This window comes from Haliaeetus albicilla, chromosome 9 (assembly GCF_947461875.1).
Source record: "Haliaeetus albicilla chromosome 9, bHalAlb1.1, whole genome shotgun sequence".
NCBI lineage: Eukaryota > Metazoa > Chordata > Aves > Accipitriformes > Accipitridae > Haliaeetus > Haliaeetus albicilla.
The window spans coordinates 42,143,421-42,158,978 of NC_091491.1; the positions used below are offsets into that span (position 1 = coordinate 42,143,421).

Genomic DNA, 15,558 nt, shown 5'->3' on the forward strand with positions numbered 1-15,558 from the left:
TCACACTTAACACTCCAGAAGCAATCACCTATGTATCTACTACCCTTTACAAAGAAAGGAATCAACAAGATTCAAGTTGAAGATTCAAGTTTAACGCTTACCTGAACAAACAGCAAACCAATGACTGTTAAAAGAATTCATATGAGCAAACCACCTTGTATGTAAAATGCCTTAACTCTACGCATATGCAGTAAATGAGAAAGAGATGTGAATGACAGGAATTAGAAAGGAAATAAATGCATCAGCATTTCTCATGACATCACAAGCTACAGACTAACATCTGCAAGGGTTATGATACCACTAGCACCTTTCAGCACCATTTCCCTTCCACTAATCTGATTACCCACCCGATGATAGGAAAACATTTTACTTGTACATTTGTATTTCATGATGATTTCCCATCTTTAGAAGACTTTCTGCACAACTGTTTCCTGAAGCAGACAGCTCCAGGCTAAAGATTCTTGCCCCATCATAGGGGTATACTAACCCCATTGCCCAAGTGGGAAGAAAAGAAAGTTATAAAGTTCACACAACCCATTCCTATCCGCCTGCGCACGCTCTGCCCGTGTGGCTGTTCTTGTGCCAGAGTGGGGAGACTTCACAGAATACCTTCTTTTCTTACGAGGAAAAAGTGAATTCCATGCTAAATTGCCATTACTGTACCCCATCACCATGTTCCTGTTCTCCTCTAATGCTGCCTCCTATCTTCTGGACTCAAACTGTCCTCTCTAGAGGTGCCTCATCAGTGATCTCACCCAGGAGGGGAATTTGGTCAGAAGTTAGGAGTGGGGAGATAGAATGTGGAAATTACAACTCCCCAAGAACACCACGGTGGTTTTCCTAAGGGAATTTTTTTCAGGTTTTGATGATCAGCATTTTATGAAAGGAGATATGTGAAAGAAATGCCTTTTAAAATTAAAAAAAACAAACAAAAAAAACCAACCTCGTTTTCAATTAAATACAATTTCAATAGGAAAAAAGCCCAACCATCCATTCAGCCTGACACTTCTTCAATAAGAGAGAAATCAAGCTTGCAGAATATAATTGACCAGCATGGAATTTTGCCAGGATACCAAGATAAACATAATTACTCATATTAAGAGTGTTAATTAATTGTTTGTGAGCACAAATAATTGGCTGCTTGGTTTTATAGCTCATTAGAAAGCCAACAATTCTATTAGACGTTGCTGTCCAGTAGCCATACTAGGACCACTGAGCTGTAATCACCAGAAGTCTGAAACTAAGCCAGTGAAAATCAGTGAGAGGTCAACCCCTGAAATCAAACTCCAAGAAAAAACATAGTGATTCCTAGTAAATAAGTATTAACACTTTCTGGATAAAGGAAGGGCTTTTTTTTGGTTAGGGTTTTGTGTTTGGTGTTGGTTGGGGTTTTTTTTGGTTGATCATTTATGCAGATTTTTCTACCAAAGATCTCTTTAAAAATCCCCAGAGAACTGCCAGATGGAGTTAACCAATATTAGTTATGAATTAGTGACCTTGAAATACACTACCTATGACACATTATGCAACTAAAAGTGTAAATAGCGAACTCCAGCAGCTTCTTTGGCAGAGCTCTGCACAAGCACTGCGATAGTCAGCTTCGCAAGAGCTTGATCCATACCTGCTGGGGGTTATTGATTAACACACAACACGGGGAGCGCCTGCGTTCTTGGCAGACAATAACTATATTCTTACAAACCGCTGATGGGCTAAACAAGCTATTAATGACAGGTTGCTCTTCATCATTTAAAACGGACAGACTCTGCTGCTTGACCACAAGGACAAGCAGGTTATTGCTTTGAAATGTTATACAAAAGACACAAATAAGGTATCTCTAATGAATAAACCACACGTATGGCTCCATGGTTCTTTTTTAGAAGAGCTATTAATAGAAAACAGGACCTATTCTGAGTTGCAGATATATAATAATCTATTCCAAGGTTTCTACAGTTTGTTAACAAATTTGTTACTTGGAAAAGGAATTAGCTAAGTGTAATTCGGCAAATAACCACCAAAATTTTTGGAATACAGGACTAATTCCCCTACGCTTAGAACTTTGCCGTTTCTTTTCTTAACTAGCTAAAAATAAAACAGGCTTCTGCGCAGATGTAGCTATTGGTGGTCAGCAGGGAGTGTGGCTGTGACCCACTCGCATGGTCAGCCAGGCACACTGGACAACCCTTCCTCCCAGCAGCAGCGACCAGCGCAGCTCCTCCAGGAGGGCCCGCTCTGACCGACTCTGAGAAACAGGCACATGGACCTGCTGGGAGGTCCTCCAATCTACAAAGAAAATATTTTTGTTTATAAAAGCATCCAGTTTTAAACTGGAAGTATTTCCAAATAACAATTCGTAACATATAAAACAGCAGTTGTTATACTACTTTATTGCACTGCTGTGTGCAGCTAGATGCTAGATATCGGGACAGCAGAAGCTACTTAAGCAAGGGTAAGCAGTAAAATACAGGAACACACAGATCCCATAAGGATTATATCACAAATTGTAAAACACGCTTTTTTACAGAAGGGATTAATTAATAGATTCAATATAAAGATTCTTCTTTTTTCCTAGGGGGAAAATACTTCTTTACAAGTATTTGGAAATGCAGTAATTTAAAGTAGTAGAACCAGAGCAATCATGTGGCTTAATTCTTCTGAGGAATATCCCTATAATTTATTGGAGTCCAAAAGGTCTTTGTGAACTTGCCTGACATAACACTGAGATACAAAACAGTTTCCAGCATGAATACTCCCATCTGTGGGTGTCTTGGGAAAGAGTTCATTTCCTTGAGCACCCGCTCCCAGGACAGATTTTCTAACATCACAGGGAAAAGGAAAAAAGTCTCAATCCTAGAGGTTTTTGACAGATCTTTCACAGAAATACAAAGCAGCTAACGTGTTTAATGAAGACAAAATTTTATTCAAACACAGAGTGAGTTACCCCATAAAGAACTTAAGGCATCATTACTCTGCAGAGAACCTTTCCAGTACATTTGCCCCCAAATCCCAGAGAAACCCTGAACACCAGTGATGCTGTTCCTGGTCCATCCCCCCCATCCCCAGCTACTCAAAACCCATACAGCCTCTTCCTCCTGCACCTGCTGGTTTGAGGTGACATTATAAATCAGACCTGCAGCTCCAGCTATTGCAGCACTCCCAATTTAGAAAAAGAACCAGTCATGGTCATCTGTCAAGACTACAGCATCTTTATAATGCATTAGAAAAATTCTCTGAACCCATCAGATTACAACTACCTGACACCAGCAGAGGAATGAAACATTTTAAAAAATTTATTCAAGAGATTCAACTAGCATGCAAGGTACCAATGAAACTAGCAAACAAGATTAATTTTCAAACTGCTCTAAGAACTATTCATAACACTCAGCTGTTTATTCCATTTACAGATTCAAAATACTAGTTGCAATGGAACATTTAATATGCCACCATTATAAAGGGGAAACTGTTGACAACTATGCCAGAATATACATCCTTTTCATCCCGCTGTTACTCCAAGATGATATTGGTACACAAGCTCCTACAAATCATATTTCCCAAGTGATTCCCAAAATGGGAAGCAACAACAGAAAAGCAATTTTTTCAAATGCTCATGCAATACATTGTGCTAAGATTTTATTTTAATAGCAGTATAGAACAGTATATATTATTTAGATATTATATGAAAAAATTAAACATGAATTTAAACACTTCTCATGATGTACTGAGATATACGTGCCATTAATAGTGAATATTTTGATTTAATGGGATTTAATAATCTGTTTAGATGAACTACTTAATGTTCTGATGATTGCTGATACTAACATCCTAGGCTCAATGAGCTTCAGACTTGTGACAATATTGTATTTCTTCCAGTTTTGATCAACTGATTAGTTTTTAATGCTAAGTATGTCTTGCCATCAGTTGCGGTTTGAATATGTTTACTTAAACCAAAAATATTTTGCATCTCAATTATTATTTTATACTGCAGCACTGAATGGAATTTAAGTCAATACATTATTCATAAAGCAAAGACAAGAGAAAAAACAAAGCTGTGCACTTCTTTCAAAGACTTCAAATTACTAAAACATACCATATTTATGCATGCAATATTTGATTGTGTGTGTCTTTTTTTTTTTTTTTTTTTATCACAAGTTTGTTGTTTTCAGATCAGGATATGCCAAAAATTCCACACCAAACAATTTTTGTTTATAATTAAGGCAATCATCAATCCAAGGATTGTAGTCCATTTTATTTCATCTCTACATCAAAAAAAGTAATTTAAAAAAATTAAAATTCCCTTGAAATGGTAAGATAAATGAAAATGTAAGTGCCTTCACATAATAACAGTAAGCTGACCCTCTGGGAAATGGTTGACTTTCTCAATTCAAGGTATTCAAAGCTCATTCAAAAGTGTTCATTTGGAATGCAGATATCAAAGATGATGCAAATGTTCAAGAGAAAATTAAAACTTACCAGATGTTCTAATCCAGCTTTGATGTTTCCAGAGTCCCTGTAACAGAAGAACAAAAGTTCTAAATAGTTGCTAAACCCTTGTCTACAACGATTTATGTTTTACTCAAAAATGTCAAAGCCATGTAATTTCTCAAGTATGTAAAATTTTTATTTTTAATATCTTAATCATTGCAATACCTGAAGAGTATCAATTATCCTAATGCACAGCTACAGAATTATTTAAACCCTCAAATTTTACCTGCCCTGAATTGCTATGAAGTGTAGCAACGCAACAGGACACTCATTTAAAAAACAACATTTTTAATGTAATTATCCCACTATTCAAATTGGAAATAATAAACCAAGACAGTGTGTAATGCTATTTATCAAATCTACATTCAGTGGCTCACGGTTCTGCTTTGCCACTACTTCAACAATAAAATTCTGTGACTGTTTACAAAGGTGATGGACTGAATGAATTGTATATTAACTAACTAGGTCGTGGCAGCCATACCGAAACTTTGCATTTGACTTGTGACAGCTGAAAAAAATACAAATGTACAGATACAAAAATGAGAAGTAATGTCATGCAAAGACAGCTGCAAAAAAATGGACCAAACTATCAAAAATAAAAACACTGAAAACCAAAGAGAATTCAGAGTGAAAACTAATCCTTAACGCATCCTGCTATGTAAAAAAAAAGATAACCTGAAATAAAATTAAAAAAAAAAATCCCCCAATCCCAAGTCACTAAACAAGGAGGCTGGTTTCTGCTTCCATTGACTCCAGGTTCTACCTGCTTCCAAAAAAGTAACTGTGCCTTTTGAGGAAGATGGGCTGTAACCACAGCAAAAAAGGAGAAGGAAACTACAAGGATTTCAGGTAACCAGTTATTGAACTATACAGTGTAGTATATATTTGTATTTATAATATTAATTTTTCAACAAATTATTTAACTATATCAAACCACAGGAGCAAAAACCCCAACCGCGTTGCTCTAAGAGCAAACTGTGCAAGACTGAGGCTTCCATTCTCTTTAATACTCAGTACAGGCTGAGTAAGACATAATGTGAAGTATGAAATTTGACTAAATACTGAACAAGGCTACATTCAGTTACACATTTTACCACCTTGCTGTACTATATTTTAGACTTTTTACAGAAAAGCTTTTATTGATAATTTCATAAAGCTTTCCAAAAAAAGTCTGCTATGCACTTTTGTTCTATTTGAACATATCATGAATGAAGCAAGAGAAAAAGATGCACTTCCCTTACACCAATATTTTTTATTTTGCAACAAGGACTTATTATTCGAGTCCATACAGTATCTAAATAGAAATCATGTCCCACATACATTTTTGAGGTGCTAAATGGCCTTAAAGAATTTAATCACTTTGGAAGCAGGATCCAAGACGCTGATGCGAGGAGCTCCCAACTACTGGTATAAAACCTGCCCTGTTAGTGGTCTGTCTCCTGCGCTGTCCCTGTCATGACTTCATCAATATTTGTGCAACTCCTTTTGCCCTGTGCTGAAAGCAGACTTAATTCAATTATAGGTCTCAAAACTGATAAAAAAGGTCCTGAAGTGGAAAATGCGAAGAGATTATTGGCAAATGAATAAAGATTTGTATCGAACTAACACACAAGAGTACAGCAGGGTTGTGTTTTTTTTTTTAATCATTCCCTGTCTTAAGTCTTCTGGGAACAGTGAGTTTCCCTTCCCCTCATGCAGCACATCGATTTCTGAATTAGACTGCAATATTAAATAATTAATATACTTGCCATGATTGATGTTTTGCATTAGTTGAATATTAGGTTATCAATCAAAATCCACTTGGTTTAATGTAATAATATTGAAAAAGTGTCACTGGCTGTTCATCCAATTTGTAGTTGAGGCAGCACAGATAGTAATATTGGTGTAACACAAGGCTCTAACGCAGGAAATGCAGTGGTTGAACATACATAAGGCAAACATTATCAAACTAACCAGGACAAGGTTGAGGTTGTCCTAAATAAACCTTGCGGCACCTGTCACTTCCAATGAAAACCTCTTTCCAGCCGGAGGCTGTTGTGCATCAATCAGCAATGACAACTAGTGAAGCCATGGCATAATTTGATCTTTCTACTTAAACAATAATTATATAAATAAGACTTCCATTACTACTATATTTCAAATATTGTTATGCAAAATCAGACCTGTTGCTACAGCTCAGACTAACACATAACCTTAGATGTCTGCAGAATACCTTAATCATTAACAACATAAACCTCTACAAATAAAAGGCAAGAGCAGTTTTATCCACGTTCAATATTATAATACTTCTATAAAGGAACACCATAAGAAATTTATAGTAATTTTATATCATTATCAGGTAATAATGTTTTACTCAATTTTCACACCACACCACATAGTTCCTAACAAGATACATATTTGCCTTTCAAACCGTCTCCAGGGCACCACGTTTATTTTTTTTTGGTTCATCGGGCAAGCTTGGTTTTATTATTGAGTTTTTCTTTTTTCCATCCGAGAAGCTCTGGAATTGTGTTTCCCCACGATAGTCAAGACTTTGTGCTGTAAAATACTACTTGACGTGCATATATTTTAAAATTATACATTAAAAACAGTAAGCACAATACTCAGGCTAATCCAAATGTTAGCTTTTGGTAATGCCAGGGGAAAAAACTGCAGCTGAGCTAAATTTGAATCACGGTCATGAGGGATCTGTAACAACAAGCCAGGAATTCAATTAAGCAAGTGTAGCCAGCTTTTGGATTACTTAAAACCATAGTGTAGGTAACTAATTGAGGTAGTGTTAACTTATACTGCTAGTTCCTTCACCAGTAAACTAAACTAAAAATATTCACTAGCGCTTGCTGGAAATCTTGATTTTAACCTGGACATATATTCACAGTCATAAAAGTAGGTCCCCATAAAAAACTAACCATTAATCAAGGGAGCTGAATAATATGCAGTATCTTCAAAATATCCAAACTTTAGCTACTATAAAATACAATTTCACAAATAATTTACTTTTTAATAAATTTATAGCAGTTTCACACAGGAATTGTAGAACTAATACTTGGTTTTGCACAACAGAGCTTAACAAATTACTGGGTACGTTTAGCGGCAGTACTCCAGAGCAAAGCACCCTCAAGAAGCTACAGTGTTAACATCATACTGCAATGCCAGTGACTTATTTTTTACTGTGAGGCTACCTAAACCCAAAGAAATCTCAGAGATATTTTTACTTATCATCAAAATAGGCAGTTGAGCTTGTTAGTATAGTGGGTCTCTGTCACCCACTTGAAAATGACAATTATGAGAGCTGAGTTTAATCTGTGCTGCTATTCAGATCAGTAGCATCAAACTGGAAGTATCCTGCAATTTTAAAAAACTTATTCCAAAAGAAAACAAACCACGTCAGTCCGCGTTCTTCGGTTCCTCTCAAGTTGTTATCAACTCCTCCTCAACGCTTCCCTTACACCCACAGTTAATAATTTTCTTTGCCGGGGTTTTCCAGTTAGAATCCCTAGGCCATAGAACAATTCTATGGATTATCTTATCTATGGATATTATAGGATAATTCAGGTTGAAGGGCCTCTGGGGGTCCGCAGTCCCACCCCCTGCTCAAGGCAGGGTCAGCTGTGAGGCCAGACCAGGCGTCTCGGAGCTTCATCCAGCCTGGTCTTGGAAGGACAACCTCCCTGGGCAACCTGTCTTGCTGATCAAACGTCCTCCCTGGGAGCATCCTTCCTCCCACCGAGTCTGAACGCCTCTTTTTTTCCAGTCTGTGCCGGCTGCACCTTTCCTCCCGCCACACACCCCTTCAAAGAGGCCTGCTCCTTCTCCTCGGCGACCTCCCTCCTCCTCAGGGCGGCTGGCTGCTGTCAGGTGCCCTGGAAGCCATCTCTTCTCCAGGCTGAACCACCCCCCGTCCCTCAGGTCCCCTCACGGGGCAAGTGCCCCAGCCCCTGACCGCCTTGGTGGCCTGAACTCCACGCTCAACAGTCCCAATGTCTGCTTTTTCTCCTCAGGAGCCAAATGAATAAATAAATCACCTCATCATTAGCAAGACCTTGGGCAGAATCCCCTCTGGTTCCACAACGTTAACTACAATCTGCAAAGAACAAGGTCACGGGCGGCATTTCGGGTCAGGCTGCACCACGGTCTCAAATAAAGGCCTTTTAACTCCACTCTTGATGAACGCCAGTGTGTTAGTGCTGCTGATCAGGCAGCATTGGCCCAAGTGGTTGCAGATCATTTTCATAGAACTCTCTCAAAAATCTCTTGGATCGCTCAACAAGCACATCACAAAATACTTTCGATACTCTGTGTCAAATGTCATATTAAATTAATCCCTTTTTTGCCTCAGTATTTTTCCTGGATGAAGGGCCTCATAGTCAAAGATGTTCTAGGAACAGCCTCACGTTCTCCTGTTCTTTATCCTCACGTTAACATGCTTCTGCTGCTTGCTGTCATCTAATGGCCTTCCCTACAGTTCTTCTCTGAGTAACACACACATCCGCTATTTTTCTTTTGCATATTATCAATCCCTGCTTATATTCTAGATAAATAACCTCAAAATAAACAGCTGAATCTCTTCAGAAGTCTTCAGACCTTCTTTATGAACTTCAGCAGGTGACAATATATTAAACACTCACCAATACAAGCAACATGAAACAGGATAAACATATTATGCTAAACCCAGCTTGAGTGGTGGCCTAGTCCCTTCTCCCACCTCCCTAAGCTCTGTGTTGAAGGTAGATAAAAGGAGAGAAGACAGAAATGAGAAGAACTACACCTTAGATGTTAGGAATTATACCAAGGGGTAGGGTAAAGAGGATGAGTGAGGCTACTGCCATAAACATCATAGCCTCTGCCTCTCCTGTCCTGAGCTTCTTCAGTGTGAGGAATCTACCTTGACCCAACATGGCCAAAGCGAGGAACAGTCTTACTAAATGCAACTATAGTGGAGATGACAGCTTTGGGAGAATTAGTCTAGTCATCTATCTCTAGACCTTTCTTTTTGTATATCATTTTTATTTTAGCAGATTAGCATCTCAAATTCAACAAGGACTTTACCTCATCATTTTCTGGTTCTGATACTCAGAGTCTTCTCAAGGCTGATGTGCCAAGAGATACTTAGCTTGTCAGTAGGCACTGTAAAAAAAAATCCAACTAATCTAAATCAGATTCAGAGAAGGAATTTATTACACTAGCCTTGACTACTCAATCTGTCAGCATTATTAATACTCCAAATTTCTGACTAAATCCCAGCAAACACCAACAGCCAGTAACAATCTCCTTGCTCTCTCAGAATGGGGAAATCCCCCATCTAAAACTCTGCCAACCTGTGGCAAGATCGTCTCTCTCAGTGGCGAGTTGAAAGGCCAATATCTCATGATTTCCCAGACTAGAGTTGTGCCCTGTATATTCCTGGGAAGAAGGAAATTAGGTTTCCATGTGATTACACACTATTTAATTCTACCCTGGGATATCCCAAGATAGAGAACTTCTCCCTCGCTTATTTTATAAACTCAATCTTTGCTGGATTTACTTTCCTTGGCCTTAAAAGTCTGTACATCAGATTGAAGGTATTCCAGGTATTGAATTTTAGAGGGGGAGGCAAATAAGGAATAGTTCTTTTCCCACTGAAGTTTTTAACTTTTTTCTAACTTTTATCTCACGTGCACATTTTGGAATAAGGCATCGTGTGTACACATACACACACAGTTTAATCACAGCTGGATGGGTAGCCTGAACAACGCACTTGTGACCTTATCGCCATTTAGTGATGCATTTATGCAAACATTTAAACCATGTTGTATTCTGGAATAGCTTCACAGACTAACGTTAAGCTCACAGAACATGCCAGACATCAAGAGTAAAACAGTCATGGCCAGAGCATGCCTATGTTCAATTCCAGAAAAAGAAAAGCCTGGTATAGAAAAAAGTATTTTCTCCCTATTGGGAACAACTAGAATAAAAGCACATGATTATTACGTTTGCATGGTGACTGTTCGGAAAGCGCTACATATTTGAAGTCCTTCCCTGAGCTAGGCTGAATTTCAGCTTCAGAGTTACAGAGTCCTGGATGCAGTTTTTAGAAATGGATACCCCCATCATATTCCACTAAATTTTGTAGGTTTTGTTTGTATTGTTGTGTTTTCTGTAAAATTATAGGCTAATGTTTCCAAATCTGACTTCAGACCATAGATACTCATTTCGGTAGGCTTTGAAAGACACAGCAAAGATTACATAAAAATCTAAGCCCTATGCCTGTCCTCTCCTTTGAAACCATCTTTAAGAAGACAGTGCTGATTCTCCTGGGTGAACAGGTAAATTCATGCCTATAGACTTTCAATGACAAGCCGGTCCAATACCACACCAATGGCCTGGCAGAACTGCTGGCAAAGACTACGTAATGTGCAGAAACAGAACTCCAGCAAATGTGTTGCTCTTCCACACTACTACTTAACCTCCTCTGGATTATAAAGAAAAACCTGAGAAGTAGGGCTATATTTTTGTAGCCATAAGTGGAAGTTACATCAAAGGGAGCATACAAAAGGCAAGAGGAGAAAACCATAAAAGCAAGCTATTTCCTCCTGCCTCTCTTATACAAAGATGACGGAAAAAAACTCGAGTTTTTTGAAAGCAACCAAATAACATACGCAAACAATATTACCAATAATGAAAATAAAAATCTTTGCAATCTACTGACTACGTAGGTTACAGAAAGACTCTCAGTACTATGTGTATCTCAAAGAGAATCCCTTGACAGTTGTAATGCCTTTAAGAGTTGTGGGTCCTTGTATCTAAAAACCCTGTTTTCTTCCATTATTGGAGATCCAACCAACCTATAAAATGACTACAAAATAAAATGGTGAAAACAATTCAGCAGTGCAATGCCAACATCAGAGAGGGTACGGGTGAGAAGAAACACAGGGCAGCATCTGGCTGTTATTCTGATAGCACTAAGCATCCGGAAAACCAACATAATACATTAGTTGAGAATTTTCTTTTGCGCATAAGAGTCCAACAAGATGAAATATAGCTAAAGATGAGATATAGCTAAACTAGTAATTTTATGCTGCTCTTTCTAATCTTTTTGATGAGAGCTTGTTCTGCACAAAAGAGCAAATGGTCAGGGAATCCTACACTCTGATAGAGAAAGCATCCATGATATTTTTTGAAAAAGTGTGGAATGTTGTTTTGCTCTTAATATCAGATTCAAATGTTCTGGAACTGATCCTGAAGTGTAAAGACTCCAAAGCTGGCGGTGGTGTGCTCAGTGGCTCCCTCGCTTCAGTCATCCAAATAATTTATTTCACTAGGGGAAAAATGGTAAGAAGTTTGGCCAATTACTAATAAATTTAAATGTAACAAAGATTCAAGAAGATCATATGAAGGTCACTTATCAAAAGTGGGAAGAAAAGCAGAAGTCACACACACAAACACATACGGAGTAACTTGGAACTGCTGAAGAACTCAGTAGAATATAATGCAAGCTAAATTGAATCTTGCTAAAACCAGGGACTTTAAACAGGACACAAGGTGAAACAATTTCCATAATATGTTATCCTAGAGAGAAGAAAAATCAGTACCCAAGAGACCTCATCAAATATTCAAGGAGTGGGGGGACCAAAACACCCCAGCTCACAGGGTAAAATTCCAGATTTTATGCAATTGAAATAAATACTGAAACTAAAGGGGAGGGGGGGGGGGGGGGGAAGGCAATGGACAGACAAAATACAGTGTTGATAGAATCAATATTTTCAAATAGACCCTACAAAAAAAAAAAATCCTTTTTCTCCATAAGTAATTCTCAGATAAATGAGAGCCAAAATAACTACCCCAAAAGTCCCAGTTCTGTTTTACCAAGACTTCAGGTCAGATATGGAAATCCTATAAATTATCAAAGCAGATTTCTTTATCTTGGTTGCCAGTTCAAGCCATTCCTCACATAAACCTGGCAATTCAAAGGATCTCATAACATGCAAGTCCTTGCAGTTTTTATATGTGGAGTGGTTTTTTGTTGGTTTTTTTTTTCCCCTGGGTTTTGGTTGGTTGGTTTGTTGGGTTTTTGTCCTCCTGTTCTGTGCACGGGGCTCCCTTCACAAAGAGTAAAACCTTGTTAATCAATGTTTGCATTCCTAGCAAACATAAGCAATTAAGCTTCGGGCTTTGGAATGTCACTGTCTCTGTTAACCAGATTATTTGGTAATCTTAAATAAATTAGACAACTTTGGCCTGTTTTACCTTCTCTGTAATATTATTTAGTAGATATTCAATTAAAACACATCCTGTAGGTGAAAGCGTATGAAAACATTTCCGTAATGGACATTAGTGGTAGTAGGAAGTGTTGCTAATTAGCCTCAAAGTACAAAATAGATTACAAAAGTAGCAAAAAGCCCAGCAGTGTAAATGCACAGAACACTGCACTGAATATTAAACAAAGCAGAGCAAGTTTTAATGTTGGTAAGCATAACTATAGTAAAAACTCTCCGGACTAGTAAAGAGTGTTACAGGTTAATGAGGAACATATAAAGAGTGCACAATAATTATCATACCTAACACCTTACCATCTGTGTTTGGATGACTGCAGAATATAAACACAGTTTATCAGCATTAAGTCTGAAACTAATTACACATGTATTTCTATTAGCATACTGTTAGGGTAAGTATTTAAAACATTAGATTTTCCTCAGCTGCACTCAACTCTCAGTATTGAAGAATATTAAATTTCAAGTCAGTGAGAAAATTTAAACGTTCTAAGCACTAAAACAATTTGAGTACAATCAATTTTCCATTTTCTGAAAGCTTCTAAATCCTCCTCATTCACCCAATTACTACTGTACTTAACCTAATGAAATTTTATTCTGCAGGAACAATACTATTCTTAAACAAATTTTTGAAAAATATAAGATTAAAAACTTCTAGACAAAGAATAAACTCCTAGAGAAAAGATGCAAATAAAATTACTATCATAATCTTTTGTTTTTTATTTGCAAGTATAAAACTGAAGAGAAACAAAAGCATGGAACATAGCATCTGTCATATCAGAATATAAAAAGATGATCCTGGCACAAAATGAAAAAGCTCTAATTCATTTGCAAATCAAGCCTGCCAGTTCTATTTCAAGCTGGCGGTAACTGTCAAGAGTTAACAAGATAATCACTTTCAATCCTGCCTTCAATGGTACATTACACTGTTATTCCATTCAATAAGGCCGTTCTTTGGGGCACTAGATGAATGGTTTTCATTTCTAACTCACACAAAAAGTTGCAAAAAAAATCCATGGGGCTTAAGAAAGAAATCCCTTTATGGGCATTTATCTGCCGGCACTTGCTTTTAGGCAAAATGAGATATTTGGATACATTGGTGTCCATTCACTTCCTCTATTCCTTCAGGCCCTCAGTCTGTTGATAAAAAAAAAAAAAAAAAAAAAGCACACAAGGAAACCTCAAGCCTGTTTCGTTTTTTTTAAACTATTTATGCACATTAAACAAGTTCTGTAATAATGTTTTGTAAATACTTCAAGAATACACAGCTCACTACACCACACTGAAATGACATCGTACTTGAACAGATCCATCTTTGTCTAGATTCATTATAAACTGTACAAAAAATAGTAAATGCTCAGGAAAATTGTGCTTAGGAAAACAATAACCAGTTCCTCATTAAATGTTCAATAAAAATAAAGTTACCAATTAAAGGCATTCTACCTATGAAACAAGTTAATGTGGAATTTGTCTGTATTAATTATTTGTAAATTTTTTTTAAGATTCTGTGCTATGCATTCTTCCCAAAAGGATAAAAATCTTATAGAAGTTTATTAAGTTATTAAGTATTTAAAACTTATTTGCTGGCACACAACTTTCTACTAATCTCTGCAAAAAAAAAAAAACCTTCATGCTTTCGCACATTGCTCCAAATTCATGTTGTAAGTTACTGCCTGCACGTTAAGGTTGTACTGTACAGATATGCATATATATAATATTCTACAGTGACAATTTAAATCTTCTGTACTAACTTTAGACAAAAAAAAAAAGGCACTAAATCTTTTTTTTTTTTTTCCTTCCTTAAATCCCCATAGATCTCCTTTAAATCCCCCATAGAACAAAGCTGATACCTATATTTAATATCTTAACTGAGTTAAGCTTATCCTGTCTCAGGTCTGTTACCCACAATCAATGCCAACAAGCACACTGTCAATACCCATCTGTAGATCCCTTTTTTTTTAATAAAAATAAATAAAATGTGCCTCAAACTCAAGGACCCCATCTTGCCAGTCACTTCTTATGCTATTTGCATACCTTACAAAGAAGGTTTTTGATCGTCTTTATAATCCATCACTACAAGTCAGACAACTTTTTCCATACACCCCTCGTGCAAATGCTCCTTTATAGTAAGGGCTTCTTTTATGAGAAATCTAAACACCAGAAGTTACCGGCAGACTTGCAGGCTTTGGTTTTGTTCTTTGCACTTCACAACTTTCTTCAGAGATGTTCTTATAATTAAAAAGATACTGTAACAAAACAAAACCTATATGCCTGTATTTATGTAGCACTAGAACACAGTCATTTTGCTGCCCTACAGCCCCTGCTTCTTGAAAAGAGAGAACATAAAATAAAATGAATTAAAAGTTCACACACTTTGGAAGGACCTTGAAAGAGCACAAGATGTTGCACTTTGAACACAAATTTGTAGAAAGTGGACAGATGGATTTCAAACAGCAGGTCATGGCTTTAGGTAAGACTAATACAGTCCCAAAAAACTAGAAGCCTGCCACAGAAATTTGGGATGTGTTTCCTTCCTCTCTAGCCAGCAGCAGTACAATGCCGGTACTGCTTAAAAGTAAACAATCAATTAAAACAAAACAAAACAGAACAAAACCCACCCTCCGTTCCATAAAGCAGACATTTGGAATAAAAAGCAAAGATAAGCAGCAGAGTAATTCTTCAGAAAAGGTAGGTATCTGTTTCTAGCATCCAGAGCTGATTAATTTCCACAGCTCAGATGAAAGGCTATGACAACTCAACAGTCCTAGGACACGTACATTTTAAGGCCAAAGACTAAGAAAAGGTAGTTTCACATTTCCATTATTACTGA

The 15,558-nt window shown here is 37.3% G+C and overlaps 1 protein-coding gene across 2 annotated transcripts in view; it reads right to left on the reverse strand.

Annotated features, from left to right (window-relative positions):
* The window catches only part of RSRC1 (arginine and serine rich coiled-coil 1), a 172,685-nt gene that overhangs the window by 93,897 nt on the left and 63,230 nt on the right, over positions 1 to 15,558 (reverse strand). For both annotated transcript variants that reach the window (XM_069792859.1, XM_069792858.1), the window contains one exon: positions 4,468 to 4,504. In XM_069792859.1, coding sequence (XP_069648960.1) covers positions 4,468 to 4,504 — 37 coding nt within the window. The remainder of the gene's footprint in view (positions 1 to 4,467; positions 4,505 to 15,558) is intronic.